The 21,289-nt window shown below is 43.1% G+C and overlaps 1 protein-coding gene across 2 annotated transcripts in view; it reads left to right on the top strand.

Moving 5' to 3' along the window:
* The window catches only part of MTHFD1 (methylenetetrahydrofolate dehydrogenase, cyclohydrolase and formyltetrahydrofolate synthetase 1), a 61,535-nt gene that overhangs the window by 26,047 nt on the left and 14,199 nt on the right, over positions 1-21,289 (top strand). For both annotated transcript variants that reach the window (XM_028115004.1, XM_028115078.2), the window contains 15 exons: positions 3,605-3,732; positions 4,327-4,424; positions 4,628-4,801; positions 5,424-5,560; positions 7,085-7,131; positions 7,959-8,066; positions 8,203-8,277; positions 10,202-10,304; positions 12,581-12,657; positions 13,286-13,426; positions 14,677-14,745; positions 15,012-15,123; positions 15,225-15,364; positions 18,017-18,058; positions 20,427-20,527. In XM_028115004.1, coding sequence (XP_027970805.1) covers positions 3,605-3,732; positions 4,327-4,424; positions 4,628-4,801; positions 5,424-5,560; positions 7,085-7,131; positions 7,959-8,066; positions 8,203-8,277; positions 10,202-10,304; positions 12,581-12,657; positions 13,286-13,426; positions 14,677-14,745; positions 15,012-15,123; positions 15,225-15,364; positions 18,017-18,058; positions 20,427-20,527 — 1,552 coding nt within the window. The remainder of the gene's footprint in view (positions 1-3,604; positions 3,733-4,326; positions 4,425-4,627; positions 4,802-5,423; positions 5,561-7,084; positions 7,132-7,958; positions 8,067-8,202; positions 8,278-10,201; positions 10,305-12,580; positions 12,658-13,285; positions 13,427-14,676; positions 14,746-15,011; positions 15,124-15,224; positions 15,365-18,016; positions 18,059-20,426; positions 20,528-21,289) is intronic.

Here is a 21,289-nt window from a genome sequence, read left to right as displayed (position 1 = left end):
TCTCTCTCAAATAAATAAATAAAATATTTAAAAAAAAAACAAAGGATGGCTGGATTTAAAATATAGTGTTATCTTTACGGACTGCTGTGTAATTCCAGGAGAGGGGCTCCCCTCGCCAAGAATCTTCTAGGTGGGCTTTACAACGAAGACGTTGGACCTGGCCTCTCCTAGGCAGCGGGGAGCAAGCCAGCCCATTATCCTTCCCTCCCAGTCAGTCCCTATATAGGTTTTTAAATATCAGAAAGTTTTTCCTTTCTTCTGTTGCCGGTGTCCCCTGGGAGCACTACCCTCTCAGGTGGATGCACGGCTGTGAGCTGCTTACTGGTCTCCCACTGCCTGCTGACTCCCACTCACAGCCATCTGCATGTTCTTGCTGTGTTCGTGGGTCTTGATGTGGAGCGTCTTCCTCCCACGTTACTTGTCAAACGGCTTAGCCCCACACGAGTTTCAGCCGCCTCTGGGCCTTTGTTCTCACACCACTTGGTGAATCCCTGTCTTGAACGGTTGTAAAGTGGACCCCGTGCCCTTCTCTTCACATGCCTTGTTTGTCCTCTGCAGCATTTACACCTGAGTCCTCAGTGCAATAGGATGTTCCTTCATCGTGAAGTTCTCAAACATAAAATTTCACGGGATGATACAGTGAATACTTGTATACGCACCTCGCAAATTCAAGAAAAGAACAGTCTTTAATTAGATCACCGTTTCTGTGCATCAGGCACCACTGCCGGCCTTGAGCTACATGATCGGATAAGCTCGACTTTGCTCTTCAGTTTTAGCCACTTCCTTCCCACCTTCTCTCTACCCAAAATGCCCATTCTTCTTTCTAAACCTGGTCTGATTTCCCTTCATTAAGGGGGAATCTCCTCTCCCTCCTCCCCCTCCTGGAGAACTGGGTGTCTCTTTCATTGTGCCCTGTGCTGCCCTCCCCCGTGGGGCGTGGTCTCTGCACTGGCCTCTCCGGCTTCCTGCCTTCTAACTGCCGGCACTCAGCACCTGTTGAATTGTCAAAGGACTTAGAGCGAGAAGATTGTTTTTTCTCCCTTCCCGTCTCAGATTTAGAGCATAGACACTAAGCTGCCAGGGACATTAGTCACTGTCAAGCCTTCACCAGTTTTAACCTCCCTCCCACTCTCTCTACCATGCTTTTAAGACAGTAGCTCATAATTGATCACTCATTTTCTTGTAGTGTAATTATCTAATGGGTGATAAAGAAATTGCTCTCCTACAATTCCTCACTTTGAGTACTTGTGATATGACATTCAGGCTCATTCTGTTTAAAACCTTACATCTCCTGTATCATATTTCTGCTTTTGGCCTTTTTTTTTTTTTTTTTTTTTGGACTAGATTTGAGAGATGGAAGAAAAAAGCCTGGGTGGGAATCTTGAATCTTACAAATAGGTATAAAATGTTCACTTAAACATGAAACTCACCATCCTGTTCACATTTATTCTTCACCTAGATGGTAAAATATGAAAAGACCAAATCAATATCTGGTCAGCTGTATTTTTATTGATCTGAGGTATATAGGTAAATAACTTTTGATAAGGCTGGATTTTATTGTCTCTTCCAATTATCTTTATTTATTTTTAAAGATTTTATTTATTTATTTGATAGAGAGCACAAGTAGGCAGAACAGTAGACAGGAGAGGGAGAAGCAGACTCCCCACTGAGCAGGGAGCCTGATGTAGGGCTTGATCCCAGGACCTTGGGATCATGACCTGAGCCGAAGGCAGACACTTAACCAACTGAGCGACCCAGGTGCCCCTCCAATTATCTTTAGTAAGCCAAACAGGAAAAACACTTTCACGTGTTCCTCAGGCCAGTACTTCTGCTCTGCACTTGAATCTTAAAAGTATTTTTTCCCCCAAAAAAAGAGTACATACCTTAATTCATTCTAAATTTGGCAAATGACTTAGGATGTTATCCCTGAAGGGACCATGCAAATGATTTAAATAATCAAAATATTCAGGCTGTGGTCCAGTTATGAAACATGATGCCTTGAAAGCGAACACTTGCAAAAACAGTTTTTGGTTCTTTCAGGGCACCCACTGGTCTGTAACTCAGTGATTGGACTTCATACCTGTAATTCCCAATGAAAGAGGAATTCTAGGGCTGGGGTAGATAACCAAAATGTTTATTGGTTACTGAAGCCATACACTTAGATTGAGAAGTGTCCGCTTTTTCTATTGACCACATCATACTTTCCATGAAACACTGGACACGTACCAGAGGGCACTCAAGTCAACCACGATAGTGTTTGCTGAAGGAGCAAAACTGAGTTCCTCTCGTGCGGCAGTTAGTTGTGCGGTAACTGATATGTCTCCTGTATGTGGAGAAACTAAAATCACTACCATGAATAAAGAGAAGTGCAGCATATTTTAAACTAATGTCTGTGTTAGACTCTTGAGACCTGCACAAAGGAAAAACCCTTAACCATAGCTCCTTGGCATTTTGAAATGACTCCAGGGTTCTGAGAGGAAATGTCCTGCTATAGCTTGCTACTTTATCATCTAGAAACCTGACACTACCCCAAGGAGCTGTATTTACCAGCTCCTTATAGTACACATAGAAAACATCTTCTACATCTAGGATGGGAAGAGAAACCTTTATGTTTAGAGAATGCTTTTTCAATTTCACGAATGTGCACGATCTCTCGCTTCATTCTCCGCAAGCTTGTGAAATAGTATCGGTCCTTCTTGTCATCTTTGGACTTCCGATCAATAAGGAGCCCACAGGGGCTGAGGACTGGCAGTTAGTAGAAGAGCTGATCCTAAAACTTCGGTCTCTCAAGTCTGACTCTTTGGCTACACCCTAAAGTTGGCTCTCTCGGTTGTGGTGATCTGCTCAAAGAGAAGTGGTGAAATGGCTAAGATCCTCCCAGATCCTGCCTTGGGAGCCTTAGAGCTGCAGAGCTGGCCCTGTCCCCCAGCCCCTCCCGCAAGTGCACTGAAGCCAAGTGTAGGATGTACTTTGTGTGAGTGAGCAGTGATGCATCACTGGGTTTTGTTCTCCTGAATAGCTATTCTTTGCTGATAAGATTTGTAGTTGTTCTTGTATCCTTTTAAGGGAAGTGTAATTATATTCTTTGCCTTTTGCATACGTTTAAGTAGCTGCTTGTCTCTGGAATTGGATGTTGGATTGTTCCTCCAGCTCACGCATGGAGCTTACAAAATGCTGACAGTTGCTGTAGAAACGGTATCTGGCAGCTGTGACATAGTTGGAGCTTTGTGCACCCAAAAAATTCCTTTGTAGGCTTTGGCAAATTAACATTTTAAAAGGCACTCATTATATACTGGGTAGTTGGTTTTAAGAATAAAAAACACTTGGTATTTTATTTGCCACTTGAGTGCAAAAGGATTCTCCTGGTTCTGAAAACCCCTTAAGCATCTTGTGAATGTTTGCAGGTAAAATAAGTTCATACCTCGACAATAACAAGCACCTGTCATCTTAACGCTTTGAAGTAAAATAGGTGCTTGAGCCCTGATGGGACTCTGAACTCTACTTAGTTTTTGGCACAAGCTATGATAATTGATCACTTAACTTGGAAATGAACACCAGAATTATGATTCTGAGACCTTGCTTTGACTTTTTCCCCCTTGACCAGATGATACAAAACCAAATGGGAAAAAAGTGGTGGGTGATGTGGCCTATGATGAAGCCAAAGAGAGGGCAGGCTTCATCACTCCTGTTCCTGGTGGTGTGGGGCCCATGACGGTGGCAATGCTAATGCAGGTGCGTGTGAATAAGTTTCTCTACTGGAGGTTAACTGGATTCACCATGGCGATCATTTAGCAATATATACAGATATTGAATCATTGTGTTGTATACCTGAAACTAACGGTATAGGTCAATTAGACCTCCATAAAAAAGCTTCTGTAATAATTGTAAAAAGCTGATGGAATTCAAGTTACTGCTTTTTTCCCCAAGTAGAAACTTACTCAGAAGTAATGATGTGAATCTGTTGGAGAAAAAGAAGGGACGGTTAGAACAGAAATAGAGAATCAGTCATACTAATAGGGGAAGGTAAGGATGGAACAATTTGAATTTACTTTGGAGTTCGAACAATTTGAACAACACAACTTTGCTAGGTGTGCTTGTCTTGCTTGCCCTTTTTAATACACACATCAGCTGCAGGGGGGTGAGGCAGGCAGCCCAGGGCTCCATAGCTGCTTGTAGATCCTTGGTTAGGATTGAAGCATGTTTATAGGTGGATCATAAAACTGTTCATTTTGTGGTTAAACTGGAGTGACCTGGGACTTGGAATTGAGGTGGAGTTAAAATAATCACTTTTTCTAATAGAAGTTCCATTTGTGACATTTCGTTTAGAGCACAGTAGAGAGTGCAAAGCGTTTCTTGGAGAAATTTAAGCCAGGAAAGTGGATGATTCAGTATAACAACCTTGACCTCCAGGTTCCTGTTCCAAGGTAAAAATAAAATTTTGCTGGTTTAAAACTTTGTGTATTATCTGCGTTTAGCTGACGGATACCATGGCAATTACGTGCATGCCCCTCTCCAGAAGCGCCATCGGGGGTCAGGGAGGGTCGTTTCTAGGATGGGGTTAATTAAATTCAGTGAGTTAAAGATTGATACATGTTTTCTGTATTTTTTTTTCTGTATTTCTTTTAAGTGACATTGATATATCACGATCTTGCAAGCCAAAGCCCATTGGCAGCCTGGCTCGGGAAATTGGTCTGCTGTCTGAGGAGGTAGAATTGTATGGTGAGACAAAAGCCAAGGTTCTACTGTCCGCACTGGAACGCCTGAAGCACCAACCTGATGGGAAATACGTGGTGGTGACTGGGTAGGGTGGTTCTTCCTTTGCTAATCGAACCGTCATCCTGATTGCCATTACCGAAGGTTGCATTTGCTCTCACCATATATACGTGAAGGTTCCTTTCATTTGGTTTTAGCTTTCGCACATGTGTTTAGTCTCATTTGATTCTTACAGCATGCCTGTGAGGTAATTCCGAGTAGATTACAACCCTTCGGAGAGGAGAACATTTGTCAAGGTTATCCATCTAGTAGGTGAAAGAGTTGTGTTTTAAAGCTGACTTTTTTTTTTTTAACCCCAAATTCATTAATTCAGTAGATATATTGAGCATTCATTTTTACTGCTTGGCTGAGGTGCATACAAAAGCTAGTTTTTGAGATTAAATTGAGATATTAAAATTATAGCAGTGCTTCTCTCTCTACAAGGTAAAGTGTATTTTCTGCTCACAGTGAGAAGAAGAGCTCAAGCAATCTTTTTAAAAATGTACCATTTTTCGGAAACTTCAGCTAAGGCTCTTGGGAAAGATTTTCAGGTCTTTCGTCTTTGTTACCATTCAGATTGAGTCATTCTCTAGGATGTTAGGGCTGACTTAGTGATTCGCATAAATTTAACTCATGTGAATTTAATGTACCTCTTTGGCTTCACCTTGAAGGATCACTCCAACGCCCCTGGGAGAAGGGAAGAGCACGACCACCATTGGGCTGGTGCAGGCCCTTGGCGCCCACCTTTCTCTGAACGTCTTTGCGTGTGTGCGACAGCCTTCTCAGGGCCCCACCTTTGGAATAAAAGGTATTAATAGGACCAGAATTTGGGTGGCCAGAGGGCACTGCTTCCCTTTCAGTCCTCCCTGGTCCACTTGACCCATGAGTGCCTCTGGGGCCTTCACCTCATTTAGACACCAGGAATGTCCTCTTGGCACCCTCCCCCATCACGATGCTTTCATCAGATCATCCCAGCTCTTACCGTCAGTATTTGACACTGCACAGGGGTTCCCGGGGGGGCGGGTACTATGTAGCTAGGGATGCTTTTACGTGACTAATAGTCAACTGTCACAGTAACAATAGAGGTAATCATAGCTACTGCTCATCATGCTGACTTTCTAGAGACAAAGGCAAACGCTACAGATGTTTTACCCTTTGGGGAATAAGAAAAGCCTATCCTTATTGAGTATATGCTTTGTGCCGTGTTTTGTGCTAAGCAGTTCATGCACTTTATATTATCTTCTGATATGAGATAGTTACTGGTATCACCATTTTGCCAGTAGCAGCAACTGGGACTTCTGAGGTAGCTTAGTCAAAGGCACTTACTAAGAGCCATGTCGATTTCAAGAGCTTTCCCAGGACCACCAGCACAGTGTTTCTGCTGATTGCATGAAGACTCGACATCACTAATCATTCTTCACTTTTAGTTTTTGATAGCTGAGGTACTGCCAATATGCTCTTTTAATTAAAATTATTTTTATTAATTATAAGTTCTTACAGTTAGCTTTCTCATTTGCTTGGTGAGAGTATCACATGTTCTGTTTGTTCTAGTGATTACTGCCCTTCTTCTGCCTGTATTAATATATTTTTTACATGTACTGACTTAGCTCTGCTTTTGAGCTTGTCTTAACAACCCTCTTTCACTTCAGAATGAACCTTTCCCTCGTTCTGCTTATTGAACCCAGCATTCTGCTTTTCCTCTTATGAACTGCTCCATTTTTATTGCGTGGTCTCTGCCTCACAAAAAACCCCACAAAATCTAAACCTCAAACTGACATTTATCTCACTGATAACCTCATAACCAGAACATTTTTGTCTGGTCTTTTGTTAATAATCCAAATGGTTCAGCAAAAACTAGCAGTTAAGCTGCTTTCTAACATATGTCTCCTATTTAGGAAGAATTGCAGTCTCTGTGTTTGTGTTTGGCGTGTATATTTTAAACATTCCTTTTTTAAAATGCCAGAGTAGCGTTTATGAGAGTAGGAAACTGAACAGGGTTGTCTTTATGTAACTGTAGGCTGGGTCTTTTAACAAATGTTAGGGATCATGGGGAACCTGTTTCTAAAGATAATGAGTAGATATGTATGTGTTCACAGTTTTGTCATTTAGACCCAGATTTCAACTGAGACTATTCCGCCTGAACAAGATGAAGTGTTTTAGCCTGGTAAAAGAAAACTAAAAAACACTGGATCAAAGCTGTCCAAATGGTTGAAAGAAGTAAATAGCTAATAAGCATAGCAGTGACAGAAACCAATTTGCTTTGCTTTAATTTAATTTGATTTATGGCGAAAGCACACTGAACATGAGTCCTCACCCTTGACCTGTCCTGTAGGTGGCGCTGCAGGAGGTGGCTATTCACAGGTCATTCCCATGGAAGAGGTAAAGTGTCTGGAATTTGGTTTGAATTGGACCCTTTATTATAGCTTTTCCTTTTCTTTTTTTCTGTTAATATTCTTTTTTTAAATTTTATCTTATTATGTTAATTACCATACATTACATCATTAGTTTTTGATGTAGTGTTCCATGATTCACTGTTTGTGTATAACACCCAGTGCTCCATGGCAGTACATGCCCTCCTTAATACCCATCACCAGGCTAATGCATCCCCCCCCTTCCCCTCTTCCAGAGATTAACCTTTTTCTGTAGAGCTCTTAGTGGACAGATGACTGGTTTCTCATCAGAAGTAACGCTTAAGGGGAAAACATCTTAATATGTAGACTTGTGAGACAGCTTAGTTTTTTGACATGACAAGGACTCCAAGGTCTGGCTTTCGGTGGGAATAATAATTTTAAGTGAGAGATCAAATGAAGCATGAGAGTGGGAAGAACCAAGGCAAAGCGAATTCAGGGTGGTAACTACAGAAATGGGAACACTGTACAGGCATATAGGCATAGGCTTGCTCTCATCTACTTCTCCTCGCTCACAGTTGAAAGGACGTGAGTATGTCCTCAGTAGTCCAAGGTTGCTGCTGGTAGTGTGGCGTTTATGGTTACGGGACGTGTCCCTTAAGCTCCAATTTCTCCTGAGGAGAGAGAGTCTGTAATTTATGTTTTCAAGAACTATTTGTATTGGGTGTTTGTTCGCTAACTGTACTGCTGTCGGTTTTCCGTCAGCTTTAACGTAGGGATTGATTGGGTTGCGATACACTGATGGTTGGAAGGATGCAAAGAAGTCAAAAGCCTGATGTGGCCTCTGCTCTGTTATAGTTTAACCTCCACCTCACTGGTGACATCCATGCCATCACTGCAGCGAATAACCTTGTCGCCGCGGCCATCGATGCCCGGATGTTCCATGAACTGACGCAGACAGACAAGGTAGGCTGCTGAGGCCCCAGGGACACTTTTGAAAGGGTTAAAGCACCCAAATTAATTTTGGCCCCTTGGGTGCTGATGTTGCGGGTAGCGAGGCAGTTCCTCTCATTTAAAAGCCCTTTTCCTCCCTTTCTTTAAGGCTCTCTTCAATCGTTTGGTACCATCAGTAAATGGAGTGAGAAAGTTCTCCAATATCCAAATCCGAAGGTTACAGGTAAGATTTTCCCTTCTTCATTTTTGATATTGTATGAAATTGGGTGATTGCTAAAGAGATAAGGAAATGAAAATCTCCTTAGAATAACCTATTTTGGATCAAGTTACATCCATAACTATGGTCTTAAGGTCATGATACACCTAGCAAAGATGGGTGGTAGAGGTTCTCATTCGTCTATAAATTATAAGTGGTTAGTCCTGGAATAAGGAGAGTGCCAACCACCTGCCCTCAGTTAGGATGAAGACTGATGTGTCCTTTATAGCATGGATAGGAGTCAGGATGCCAGCATCCTGGAGTTTGAATACCTGCTCTTCCTGGCACTGGGATCTTAAGCAAGAGCGGTTACTCCTATATTTTATTTGAATCTCCATTACAAATATATAGTCATCAGACATACACTGTACCATATGACCCAGAAATCCTACTCCTAGGTCCAAGAAAAATATGAACTTGTGTTCATACAAAAACATGAATGTTCTTATTTATCACTATTTTTTTAAAGATTTTATTTAGTTTTGCAAGGTAGAGCATGTGAGTAAGCGCATGAGCAGGAGGAGGGGCCGAGGGAGAAGCAGACTCCCCACTGAGTAGGGAGCCTAATGTGGGGACTCCATCCCACAACCCTAGGATCCTGACCTGAGCCGAAGGCAGACGCTTAACCACCTGAGCCACCCAGATGCCTGAGCAGGCAACTTCTAATCTTACCTTTGATGATGGAACTTTCTGTCAGATGTGGGGAGGTCCTGGACTAAATCTGTCTGATCCTTTAAAAAGCTCTAGGGTGTAAAATCAAGGGACTTGCCCGAGGCCACAGTACCCCATACCAGGTTGGAACTAGAACCTTTCCGGGTCCCCAAGCATCCTCTGTGCTCTCCCAGTCTGGTGCTGTGTGCTCAGTCAGAGTGGGCTGTCAACGGCGGACTCTCAGCCTAGTGACTGAAAGTTTTGCAGACTCTGTAAACAATGTCATGTACTAGGCTGGTGAGACCAGTTTGATGAGCCAGTGAGGGCCAGCTCTGAAAACACATCTGAGATTTTAAAACAAAGTCCTCACAGTATAAAAAAGGAACTGTGGGAAGAACAGGATTTACTGGAGCCCACTCAGATCTACCACACTTTAGAAAAAAAGGAGAATACATTATATAGGCACTTTCCATTTCAGGATGTGACCTGCATACACACTATAAGTAAATAAAATTTCCAAGTTCTTCAGGAAGGAGAGACAAATCTCTGTTGTGCCTTTTGGAACAGTCAGAAGGCAGTGAAAATGCAGTCTATATAAAAAGCATGGGAAGTGATTTACATTGATTTTTAATGATTGATACTTATTTTTGCCTTTCCTCCTATTTCATTTGAATTGGGCTTCTCAGTTGTCTGATTGAAAAAGCTTTGCACTTTGCTTTTTCCTTTCAGTATGTTTGGGTTTGGTAAATTAGGTACAACACTTATGGGTCATTATGCTTATTTAGGGCTAGGTTTAGGGAAGTACCTCTGGTGCTCAGTTATATAGGAATAAACATGTTAATAAAACCTTTGTATATACAGTTTGTGAGGAGGAAATAAAGCTTCATCCTGAGGGATTATGGTTTTCCCTTCTGAATATCACACAGTTTATATTTCCTAGAAGGCACCCCATCTGGAGATAGAGAATATATTTTCTAAATATTTAACATGCTTGGGACACTTGGGTGGCTCATTTGGTTAAGTATCCGAATTTTGGTTTCAGCTCCCGTCGTGATCTCAGGGTTGTGAGATCGAGCCCTGCATCAGGCTCTGTGCTCAGTGCCGAGTCCGCTTGGGTTTCTCTCTGTCCCTTGCCCTCTCCCTCCTCCCCCGCCTCAAATAAATAAAAAAATCTTTTAAAAAGTTTCATGCTTTTATTTGTTTTGTCTTAATTCATATTTTAATTTTCCTGCCTCTTCAGAGACTAGGCATTGAAAAAACCGACCCTACCACACTGACTGATGATGAGATAAACAGATTTGCAAGATTGGACATTGATCCAGAAACCATAACTTGGCAAAGAGGTACCCATGCAGTATAGACACCTGATTTGCTTCCGCTAGGCTGCACACCTCACACTGCCTGTGTGGGTTATTAAAATGTGGGGTCCAGAAGCTTATGTGTTGGTGTTTTCACGGTTAGGGCATGACCAAGATGGTGACTTACGTGTTTTTTTGGCCACCTCCATCAGTCTCTCTCCTTATTAGCTGTAATCAAACCTCCTTTCGTTGGGTTCATTGGACATTTTGCTGGCTTTTTTCAGTGTTGATTGGAGTAAGGGTGGTTTCAAGGAGGTTCATGCCTACACCAGAAATAACATTTTGCAAGTTTCATTTTATGCAAAAAGTTTCGGTGTCATAAAGTAGAGAAATTATGTTTTATCACTTCTTGAATCATGTTGCTCTTTTCTCTCAGAACTCTTGTCTGGTATAAAGTGACTTGCTTTTTCTTGTGACTCTCTAGCTTGCCTACTCATTTTTACCTCATTTTATTAAACTCCTGTAACAAAGTAGGTAGCCTTCAAGGTTTAAACAGTTGGCAGTTTAGCGAGTGAGTTGCCTGGCTTCACTGCCATGTGATGCTTCTCTGGGTACAACTGGCATGGCTTAGAATTTTCTTTGGTACCAGCAGTGCGTCTATCTATCCCACATCACTGCTGAGAAGGAATTTTTGTCCAGTCATGCGGAATGCAGCTAAGGGCAAATTTATTGAGCGTCTCTATGATTTTCATTGGCTCAGTAACTATTGCTAGCTAATGGCGTTTTAAAGATGACTCCCTTAATACCGAAAACCACATTGATATTTCTCTTCCTTTGCTTTAGTAGCTTTAAACAGATGGTATATTTTATGAGGAATAAGCTAAAGATCCATTTTGAAAATTCAGTATCTTGTTCACTTTTCCTTTGCTTTATGTCTAATTTATGCTTTCTAGGAAAGTAGAAGGAGCCAAGGGAAAAAATGGATCATACCTGTTTTTTTTTAAAGGTCTTATTTATTTAATTGACAGACAGCGAGAGAGGGAACACAGCAGGGAGAGTGGGAGAGGGAGAAGCAGGCTTCCCACTGAGCAGGGAGCCTGATATAGGACTTGATCCCAGGACCCTGGGATCATGACCCAAGCCGAAGGCAGATGCTTAACAAATGAGCCACCCAGGAGCCCTGGATCATACCTATTGACTGGCTGTTTTATATAGAGAAATTAAGTACAAAGAACTTGACCTAGTTTTTGAAAATAAGAATAGGCTCCAACAGCATATTACATCCTTCACTTATCAAGTGGGGTGTGTGTGTGTGTGTGTGTGTGTGTGTGTGTGTGTGCGCGCGTGCGCACGTGCACATATGCACACACATGCTCACACTGTGCAAGACACTGCTTTGGGTGTTTAAATTATTGCAGTCTTTATGGAAAATAATTTCCCATGTTATCAAGTTCCTTAAAAATGCCTCTCCCATTTGACCCATTTAGAGTGTGAACTGGTTTATTATTGTTCATTTTGTGTTTTATGATTGTTTGGCATGTCATACAAAAAACAAAATTGGGAATGCACTAAAACGTTAACAGTAATTAGTCCTGAAAGGTGAAATTAAGATTAGTTAGTTGGTTGATATTTGCCATGTTTTCCAAGGGTATACAATTGGATAGATATCTGTCATCAAAATGGAAATTATTTCTTCTAAGTGTGCTGAAGGAAAGAGCAGAGCTGTTACCTAGCATGCTTCAGAAGGCATTTGCCTTGCCCTGCGTTCATGGCTCTTTTGTCTCTCAGGATGGTGTAAGGTCAGTGAGTCATCCCACAGAACAATAACCTCGGCCTTTTAAAAAATTGGCCTGCTCTGTTTTTCTTTTCACGTGCAATGGGCTTTAAAATAGATGCCAGATTTCTCCTTGATGGTTTGAATTCTCTAGACCGAATAAAACCAAGCCACTCCACATTTCTTAAAAATACGCTTCTTTAGGGGCACCTGGCTGGTTCAGGTCAGGAGAACATGCAACTTGTGATCATGGGTCGTGTGTCATGAGTTTGAGCTCCACGTTGCGGGTAGAGATTACTTAAAAATAAAATCTTTTTTTAAAGTAAAATTAAAATAAAAGTAAATAAACATATCCTTCTTTAAAAATAATTCCTGTTCATTTATGGCACGTGAGCATCATTCTTAACTGGCACCCATATTCTAGCTTTGCCATCAGCTTTGAAATCAGATATTAATAGGCATTAAGTTGGACTTGTTTTAAGACTGCTGGTTTAACTTTATGGTCCTTTTGCTAAAAATTGTTCTGTACCTTCTCTTTCTACTACAGTATTGGATACCAATGATCGATTCCTGAGGAAGATCACCATCGGACAGGCTCCAACGGAGAAAGGGCACACACGGACGGTAGCTATGTGTTCCTTTCTAAGTGAATTCTTGCTGTGAAGCAGCTCTTGCTGCTTCTGCCCTCCTCCATCCTCTCCCGTACAAGTGATACTGCCAGGTGCCGCTCTGCCTTCTCCCTTTTAAAATGGAAGCGAGTAGGTGTGTGGCATTGAGCACTCCTGACAGCTTTTGCAATAAATCCCATGTGCCACCTGTGTGTTTCTCCCCCAGCATTTTTTCCTGGAGGTGGTGAGCCCCCGGTGAACATCCTTGCACACAAATGGATCAAAACTGCCTCTTTTGTGTGTGTGGCCGTTCACAATATGTCTTTTGGTTGTAAGAGCTTCTGTGTTGTTTCCTTGTGTGTTAGGGAAACCATCACCACAGGATTACAAGCTTCCTTCAGCAGAGACTGTTGGTCCTGCTAGAACATTTATTTTTAAAAATTGGCGACTCAAGGTCCTGGAATCATCGATTACAAATTTTTGCTATTGGAGAATTATTTTCATTAAGTTCTTTGTATACCGTTGTGCCATTCTGTCCTTTGAGGCTATTTGTGTAAGCCTCGGATGCAAACAAGGATTGCTTTTGCAACTCACGCTTCTGGTTTAATGCAGTGTGGCCTGTCATGTCTTTTCCCGGCCAACAGGCCCAGTTTGATATCTCTGTGGCCAGTGAAATCATGGCTGTGCTGGCTCTCACCAGTTCGCTAGAAGACATGAGAGAGAGACTGAGCAGAATGGTGGTGGCATCCAGCAGGAAAGGGGAGCCCATCAGTACCGAAGATCTGGTGGGTACCCGGGTGCTCAGAGGGTGCTCTGTGGGGACCCAGAGGCTTGGTGATGCCTCTGGGTCTATCGCCTTAGGGTATCCCAGCAGTTACTGATAAATTCTCTGTGATTTTGCTACTTGCAAGAGAATTACAAAATTTCCCAAAAGTGCCTCGTAGCAAGTAACAGGTGATATGCTCCAGTAATAGACCACAGGTTTCAGATGGTTTGAGCAACATCTTCACCCTGTGAGTATTTCTAAAAGTGGGTGTATGACTTCAGTTTGCAGAGAATGTCAAATGTCCCAGTGAGGTCCTTAGCTGATGAGGTTGGAGTCACACCCTGGCCTCTCCCCACAACAGGCCTTCCTCTTACCATGCGGCTTATTGACCACCATCTCCACACTAATAACCACATTGGGAACAATTTATTAGCCGATTTGTCTGATGGCCCTCCTAGGCTAGTTCTCCACTTCAGGATTATTTCCAAACTGTCTGTGTGGTAAAATGAGGTTTAGAATGAAATCATCTTACAAATTAATTTTTTGAAAGCCTGTTTATGTTGACATACACCAAAATGTTTGGCCCATGATTAGCAGTCTGTCAGCTGAATTCAGAAAAGGGATAAAATACTAATTTCCTGTTTTTACAGTCAATATGTGTAAGACAGGAAATAGTTTTAAATTTTTACACCCCAACCAGAAACTTAGAAACTCACCAAAATTGAATATAGGTGGGATCCATAGCCTTTTCTTACTTTGTTAGCAATTTATTCAACTATGGTTGGATGGCTTAAAAGAGGGACCTGATACTTAAGAGTGTGTATTGAACTCCTGGGTACATTTTCAGTTTCAGCTTTGGGAAACACACATGAATTTGGTTTTCAGTCATTTCTGCCCAGACATCAAAGTTACAAATAATTCAGTTCTCTAAGAGCTAGCATTTCAGTGCTATAAACTGGCTTCAGATAGATTCCCTCATCAGTCAACAACAGTGCTTGATTGAGATGCTTGTTGTTTCCATAGTTACATGTTTTTCCACAAATTAGATGTGAATGTCATTTTCATTGTGTGTGTTCTTCCTGCTTAAAATAGGAGACAACTTCATAGTATATCCAGAAAAAAATAAGTAAATGGATGGTCTAGTTCAGGTGAAAGTACCAATTGGTACACAATCACTAAAAAGGGAAGATCTAAGAATGTTGAGTTTTCGTTCAAAAGATTGGGGTTTTTTGCTGCTAGGAAACAAGGTGTCATGCCTTTGTCTTGTAGGGGGTGAGTGGTGCATTGACAGTGCTTATGAAGGATGCAATCAAGCCCAATCTCATGCAGACATTAGAGGTGAGCCGAGCGATTCCTGCCTTCCCAAATCGGTCTTCCGTGTCAGAGCAGAGTGGTTATAAAGCACACTTCTCTTGGGGAGTCAGAGAGTTCTCTACCTGCTCATCTCTTTCCTCTTGTTCTTTCTCACTGTTGTGATTGGGATGTTGCTTAAATATAAAAGAGGTGGCTTTGTATTTTTCTGCTGGGAAGTCTTTGTCTTTTGGAGTCCCAAAGACATGATCCCATTTGTGGTAGCTTTGCCCATGCCATCTTGATTTCCACAGGGCACTCCAGTATTTGTTCATGCCGGACCATTTGCCAACATCGCACATGGGAATTCCTCTATCATTGCAGACCGAATTGCCCTCAAGCTTGTTGGCCCTGAGGGGTTTGTGGGTGAGTATTTTTGCAAAATCTGTGAATAAACTGGTGTTTTTCTTTTAACGTCAAGGGAGTTGGGATGGCCTTTTTACAGTTGCTTTTCTCCTCACTTACAGTGACTGAAGCAGGATTTGGAGCAGACATTGGAATGGAAAAGTTTTTTAACATCAAATGCCGGTATTCTGGTCTCCGCCCTCACGTTGTGGTGCTTGTGGCCACAGTCAGGGCTCTTAAGATGCACGGAGGTGGCCCCACGGTGAGGATCAAGAGTTCGAAGAATCTGATTCTCAGCAGTGTGTTGAAGGCTGAAAGGAAGTTGGGATGACTTGTCCCTCTTTCTTCATTAAGGTGCTCTTATCCTCATGATTAATAGGGTGCCGAGAGCAAGATATGTTTCCACAGCTCTCATGCCAGCCACCTTATCACTCGTGGAAATTGGCTTCATCGCCAGTCTTTCTGAGGGAACCTCTGATAATATCTAAACCAAGGACATGTGCTTGGCTAGACACACAGAAAACTCCTTTATGTTCAGACTGTTCTTTTTAAGTAAGTCCCATTTTCCCTCTAAAGAGTGACACGGGCAGCCAGCCAACCAAATCATTTAGCTGAGACAGAAGTCAGCCCCTTCTTGAAAGGCGCATGCTGGGTGAGACTAGCCCAGCCTGGGAGGGGAGGAAAAGGAGAAAGGTAGATATGACCTGGACTGCCTCCGAATAACAGAGAAACTAGGTCAGGGCTAGTTTATCTTCAACTCCAACCTGAAGTTTGTGTTTTCCTGAATTCCTACTGGTTAGAAATTGCACTTTTTATCCTATTATTGTAATATCTTTTCTTCAGTGCCTGCACATGAAGACATGGTGGTAGTTTTCAGAAATTATTTGAAGAAGTAATAAATTCCTAGCGTTATTAAATTCCAGAAGCCAGTCTTGCAACATGAGAAATAAGACCTCCTTCACTTAAAATCAGTATTTCTTAGTGTAGCGATCAGAGGTTTTCCTAACATAGCAGTTCTCAAGCATTTTAGTCTCAGAACTTTTTTTTTTTTAAGATTTTATTTATTTATTTGAGAGAGAGAGAGACACAACGAGAGAGGGGAGCGGGAGAGGGAGAAGCAGGCTTCCTGCTGAGCAGGGAGCCCGATGCGGGGCTCGATCCCAGGACCCTGGGACCATGACCTGAGCTGAAGGCAGATGCTTAACGATGGAGCCACCCAGGTGTTCCTAGTTTCAGAACTTCTTTACACTCTCAAAATTATTGAGGACCTGCAAGAACTTTTGTCTCGGTGGGTTATATCTATGATATTTACTGTATTAGGAATTGAAGCTGAGTTACATAGCAACAAAAATTATATATATTTCTATATATATTTTAAGATTTTTTGTTTATTTGAGAGAGCGAGAGCGTGGACCGGGACAGAGCAGAGGGAGAGAGACAAGCAGACTCCCCGCTGAGCATAGAGCCGGACACGGGGCTCAATCCCAGGACCCTGAGATAGTGACCCAAGCTGAAGTCAGACAGTCAACTGACTGAGCCACCCAGATGCCCCCAAAATTATATATATATATATTTTTTTTTTTTTATGAAAAGTTGTTAAATTTTCCCAAACAAAATGTAAGCATTGTACATTGTTCAGATCTCTTCAGGATCTGGCCTAGTTGAAGACCATTGGACTCTCACCTTCTGCATGTGATCACATGTCACATGTTCTTTGCAAAAGTCCATTGTACACTCCATGAGAGAATGAGAGTGGAAAGAACCATGATATCTTAGAATTATTGTGGAAATAGTCTTGACCTCATGGACCACATGAAAGGATGAGGTCCCCAGACCGCACTCTGAGAACCACTGCCATAACCCAACCCCAGCACACCTCTCCAGTCTAGCCCAGGAGTGCAGGATGGACTCCTCCTTTTTCCCCAACATGTTTTCCCCTTGCACCATTGCACCTTCTTTCCTCCTGATCTCAGGGTCTGAAAAATAATGCCAGACACTTAACCTGGGCAGCACTGAGAGGAGAGCATCCCACACAGAGCTCTGTCCAGGAGCCAGCCCTGCTCTCTCGCTCCCTCGTGGAGCTGCACGTAAAGCCCAGAATGTGGCAGCTCAGGTCCCTGCTCCCTGCCCTGCCTCTCCGGGGCCCCTTTTGGAGTCGGGGCACTATCGTCCCCGAGGAATGGGAGCACACCAAGCTGAGAAGCTGAAGGCTTTAAGGCACTCTGCACTGCTCACAGTGGAGGCTCTGGAATTGGCACCTTCACCTCAATGCTCGTCTGTGTGGGTGCAGCAGGGGCCAAGCCACCAGGCGCCACCAGAACAGTGAGCTCACTGTTTATGTATTCTGACACCTTAAATATACTCTGATGGAGGGAGAAAATTCTGTGTTGGGTCCCTCTTGTTTGCATTGCTCGTGCTCCCTCATTCAGCTCCATGAAGGCGTGGGCTGGCTCCACAGAGCAGCTCAGGAACCCATCGTCACAGGGTTCATCATAGGACTTGTCACAGACTCCATTGGCGGACATTTCAGGGTGGCGTTTGCAGGGCTGACCGCTGCCATTTTCCCAACACGCACCTTGCCTTCCACCCCCACTGCTGTGTGCTTTGCTCATTGAGGTTCTTGCCCCTGCCTAGAACATATCCCTTTCCCCATCACCTTCACAGATCTGTCCTCACCTCCTTCATTCAGGCCACAGAGGTCTCCCACTCTGCTCAGAGCAGTCATTTTTGTTGTGTGCAGTAGGGTTGGTCAGATACGCTAAATCCTTCAGGCATGAAACCTTATCCTGCTCTGAACCACCCCTCCCCAGCTAGGATGCAGCTTCTCGCCTTTCACACTTGGCAAGGCATCCTTTTAAGCTAAAATTGGATCGTAAGTAGAAAATACCTCTGACTTTGCTTCCTTTCCTTCCAGGTTACTGCTGGACTGCCTCTCCCCAAGGCTTATGTAGAGGAGGTAACTTCAGTCATTTCTATTCACTTGTCCTAGAGGGCACCCCACCCTGAATCACCGTTTCTCAACCCAGTCCGTGTGGACGTGAGTGGGCGTGTGGCTGCTGGGGGCAAGGGCGCCAACAGGCCTGCAGTGTGCTGAAAAATTGCAGTGGATAAAGTTGGGAAGAAGTGCTTCATGGAACAGCCGCTCCACAGAGGCTGCCATGAAGCTGCTGCCCCAGACCAGTGGTTGGTTCTAGTCGGGGGACATTTGGCAGTGTCTAGAGACATTTGTGATTGTTTTGACTTCAGGTAGAGAGAGCTCCTGGCGCTGAGTAAAGGCCAGGGATGCTGCTAAACACCCCACAGCCCACAGGATGGCCCCCATGACAGACTCATTTGGCCCCAAATATCAGGAGTGCTGAGGTTAAGAAACCCTGCCCTAGACTAATTACATTTCCTTCCATTGTCGTCCCTGCATTGGCTGCTTCATTACCAAATGCCATCTGAGTGTGAAGCAAATAGGGACTTTTTTTTTTTTTTTTGAAATGTCTTTCTTCTGTAGATTTAAATCCATGTTAAAGGACCAGTATACAGTCAGGATCCTGTTATTTTGCTAGGTAAGGTTTCCCTGAGCTGATTTGGTTGATAGCAATCAAGGAGGAGCTCAAAGAAGAGCTGGGAGTTTGAATCTTTTCATATTTAGATCATTTCCTCTAAAACATCACTAGAGCGTGTTTGGGGTGGTTATGCGAGAGACAGACCCTCACATGAGATGGTGAGGTCAGCTGCCGCCACTGTTCATTCCATTTTTCAGCCTTTTTGGGGAGACTTTTAAATTGTCAGGCAATATAGCGCACTGTACAAGCCCTAAATGAAGTATTTCAGAAGCAGCTAGAAAAGAATTGTTGGTGCCTTGAGTCTGCCTGTCTTCTGAGTTATGATTTGCCTTTTATGGTCATTTGTCTGATTCACGCGTAGGAGGGGAATTCACAGTTCTGGCCCTCCTGCCACCCCACAGCCTTTCCTGTGTCTAATTAGAGTGACTGCCCCTAACTGGCCCAGCTGGTGTCTTCATTTAAGAAATTCTCCTTTTTAAAAACTGTTCTCAATCAGTCTTACATATTAATTGGGTTTCATGTGACTAGAGGTAAAGAATTAGCAGGGCTCTTTAGAATATCAGTTAAATCCCAATTTTAGTTTTCAACTATTAAAGGGAAAAAGGTGTAAGTTGTGTTTATAATCTCAGTTGTTTTCTACCTTTATCTTATTACCCCCTTTTCCTGCTGCTTTATTGAATCCACAGATCAAGGGCTGTTACTTCTGGGGTTTGCTTATGATCCAGTGTATTTATTTTTATATAAGACTATTATATTTTTATCTTAAAAAGAGTTAATGTATTTTTAAGCTTATAATAGTAACATCCTTTTTGTAAAAAAAAAAAAGTTAGACAGTGTAAGGATATAATACATGATTTGAGTCCCCTGAACAGTTCGGTAGATATTTTTCAACATCTAAAGTATTTCATGAATATATACATGTTTTTTTGTATTTGTCCAAAAATGGAGTTAAGCTGTCCATAGTTTTGCAACATTGGTACACTTCAGTACATCCTTGATAGGTTCCACGTTAATACAGATTATTTCACTTTTCGTAACGCCTGCATGATGCATATTTATTGAGTGTATATGTCATAATTCACTGGCCCCATCCCCCGTTGAGGGAGGTTTGTGTTTGCAGTTTTCCAAGGCTGTGAGCAACGCTGCCATTAACATTTAACATATTTAAAGGTATGTTTCCTTCATCACTTTCCTTTAAATGTCTCAGTATTTGGTTCTTAAACATGGCATTTCTCTTGTTTTCTTTGTCCCCACTGAAGGGTCATGGTTGAGTTCCTTAGAACCTTTGAAAGCACCACTGATCACTGCGTATTTTCCAACAGCACTTTGGTAGCTGTGTCATGCACACCAGGCACTGTGCTAGGCGCGGTCTTCGGGCGGAAGGGTCCGAGCGCCGCTGAGTAGTCAGTTTATACCCTCGTACCATATGAGTACATAAAATCTGCCAAACACAAGGTTGTCAGTATAATTTACTTAAGAGCAGCTAATCCCCTGCAGACAGCAAATATGCCATTAAGATGTGATGTGATGACAGCAGCCATACCAGCCCTCGTGCCTTCAGTTCAGCCGGGAAGCTAGCCTGGCCCCACTGCAGCGCGGCTCCAGCGCAACAGGCTGTTTCAGGGTCAGGGCTCCACAGCGCTCTCTCGCCACCGCGTGAGAAACGCATGCGCAGACCTGCCATGGGCAGGTTCTGACAGTGAGGGACACGTTCCCTTTTAAGAAGAACCTGCTGCTGACCTCGTGGACCCTTCCCTGTTGTTCTGACAGAACCTGGAGCTGGTTGAAAAAGGCTTCAGTAACTTAAGGAAACAAATTGAAAATGCCAGAATGTTTGGAGTCCCAGTGGTAGTGGCCGTGAACGCATTCAAGTAAGTACAAAGAGTAGGAGTCGGGTGGGAGGCGGGGGAGGACTGTGAAAAAGAGCCAGAAACCATCTCCCGGAGCTAACTGTGTAGCACCGCGGTTAGCTTTATTTTGTTCTTCGGTTACTGGTATTGGTTATTAAGCCTCTGCTGTGGCAGCCCCTGACAAGAGCCTCTGGGGCGAGAGGGACCACAGATGCCTCCGCAAACCCGTCACTTCTTCCACTGAGGGCCCAGGGTCAGATGTGGCTCCCACGGGCCCCCTTCTGCACTGGAGGACACACAGACCTGAAGTAAAATGTTCTTTTTTGCTCTCTAGAGGCCTTTTATGCTGACAGGAGGTCATAGCCCTACGGAGTTCCCTTATTTCAGTAGGTCTAGTGGGATGGTATCCTGACAAAGAGTCAAACATGTTGAGCCAGAAATGTTCATGAAAGAGAGAACTTGTGTAGGTTGTTGAGGTTATTGCAGTGCTAGTTTTGGTCTTTTTATAATGGCCAAACCGTAGCAGAATGGGAGACAAAAGTTTTTTAAAAGCTAGTCTTTATTGATTCCTGTGATGTGCCTAGAATGTTCAAGTATTTTGCATGTATTGGTCATCTAAGCCTCATGACATCCCAGGGAAGTAAGTGCTACGGTTATTCCCATTTTACCACGTGGAAACCAAAGCACATAAGGATTAAATAACTGGCCAAGGGTCACCCAGATAGTAAGTTGTGGAGCCAGGAGTCAAACCCAGTCAGTATTACTTGGTTTGTCTCCATTCAT

This window comes from Eumetopias jubatus, unplaced genomic scaffold, assembly GCF_037043125.1.
Source record: "Eumetopias jubatus isolate StellerSeaLion01/CBP00866 unplaced genomic scaffold, mEumJub1_p1.0 scaffold_7, whole genome shotgun sequence".
NCBI lineage: Eukaryota > Metazoa > Chordata > Mammalia > Carnivora > Otariidae > Eumetopias > Eumetopias jubatus.
This window is presented reverse-complemented; position numbering and strand designations above follow the sequence as displayed.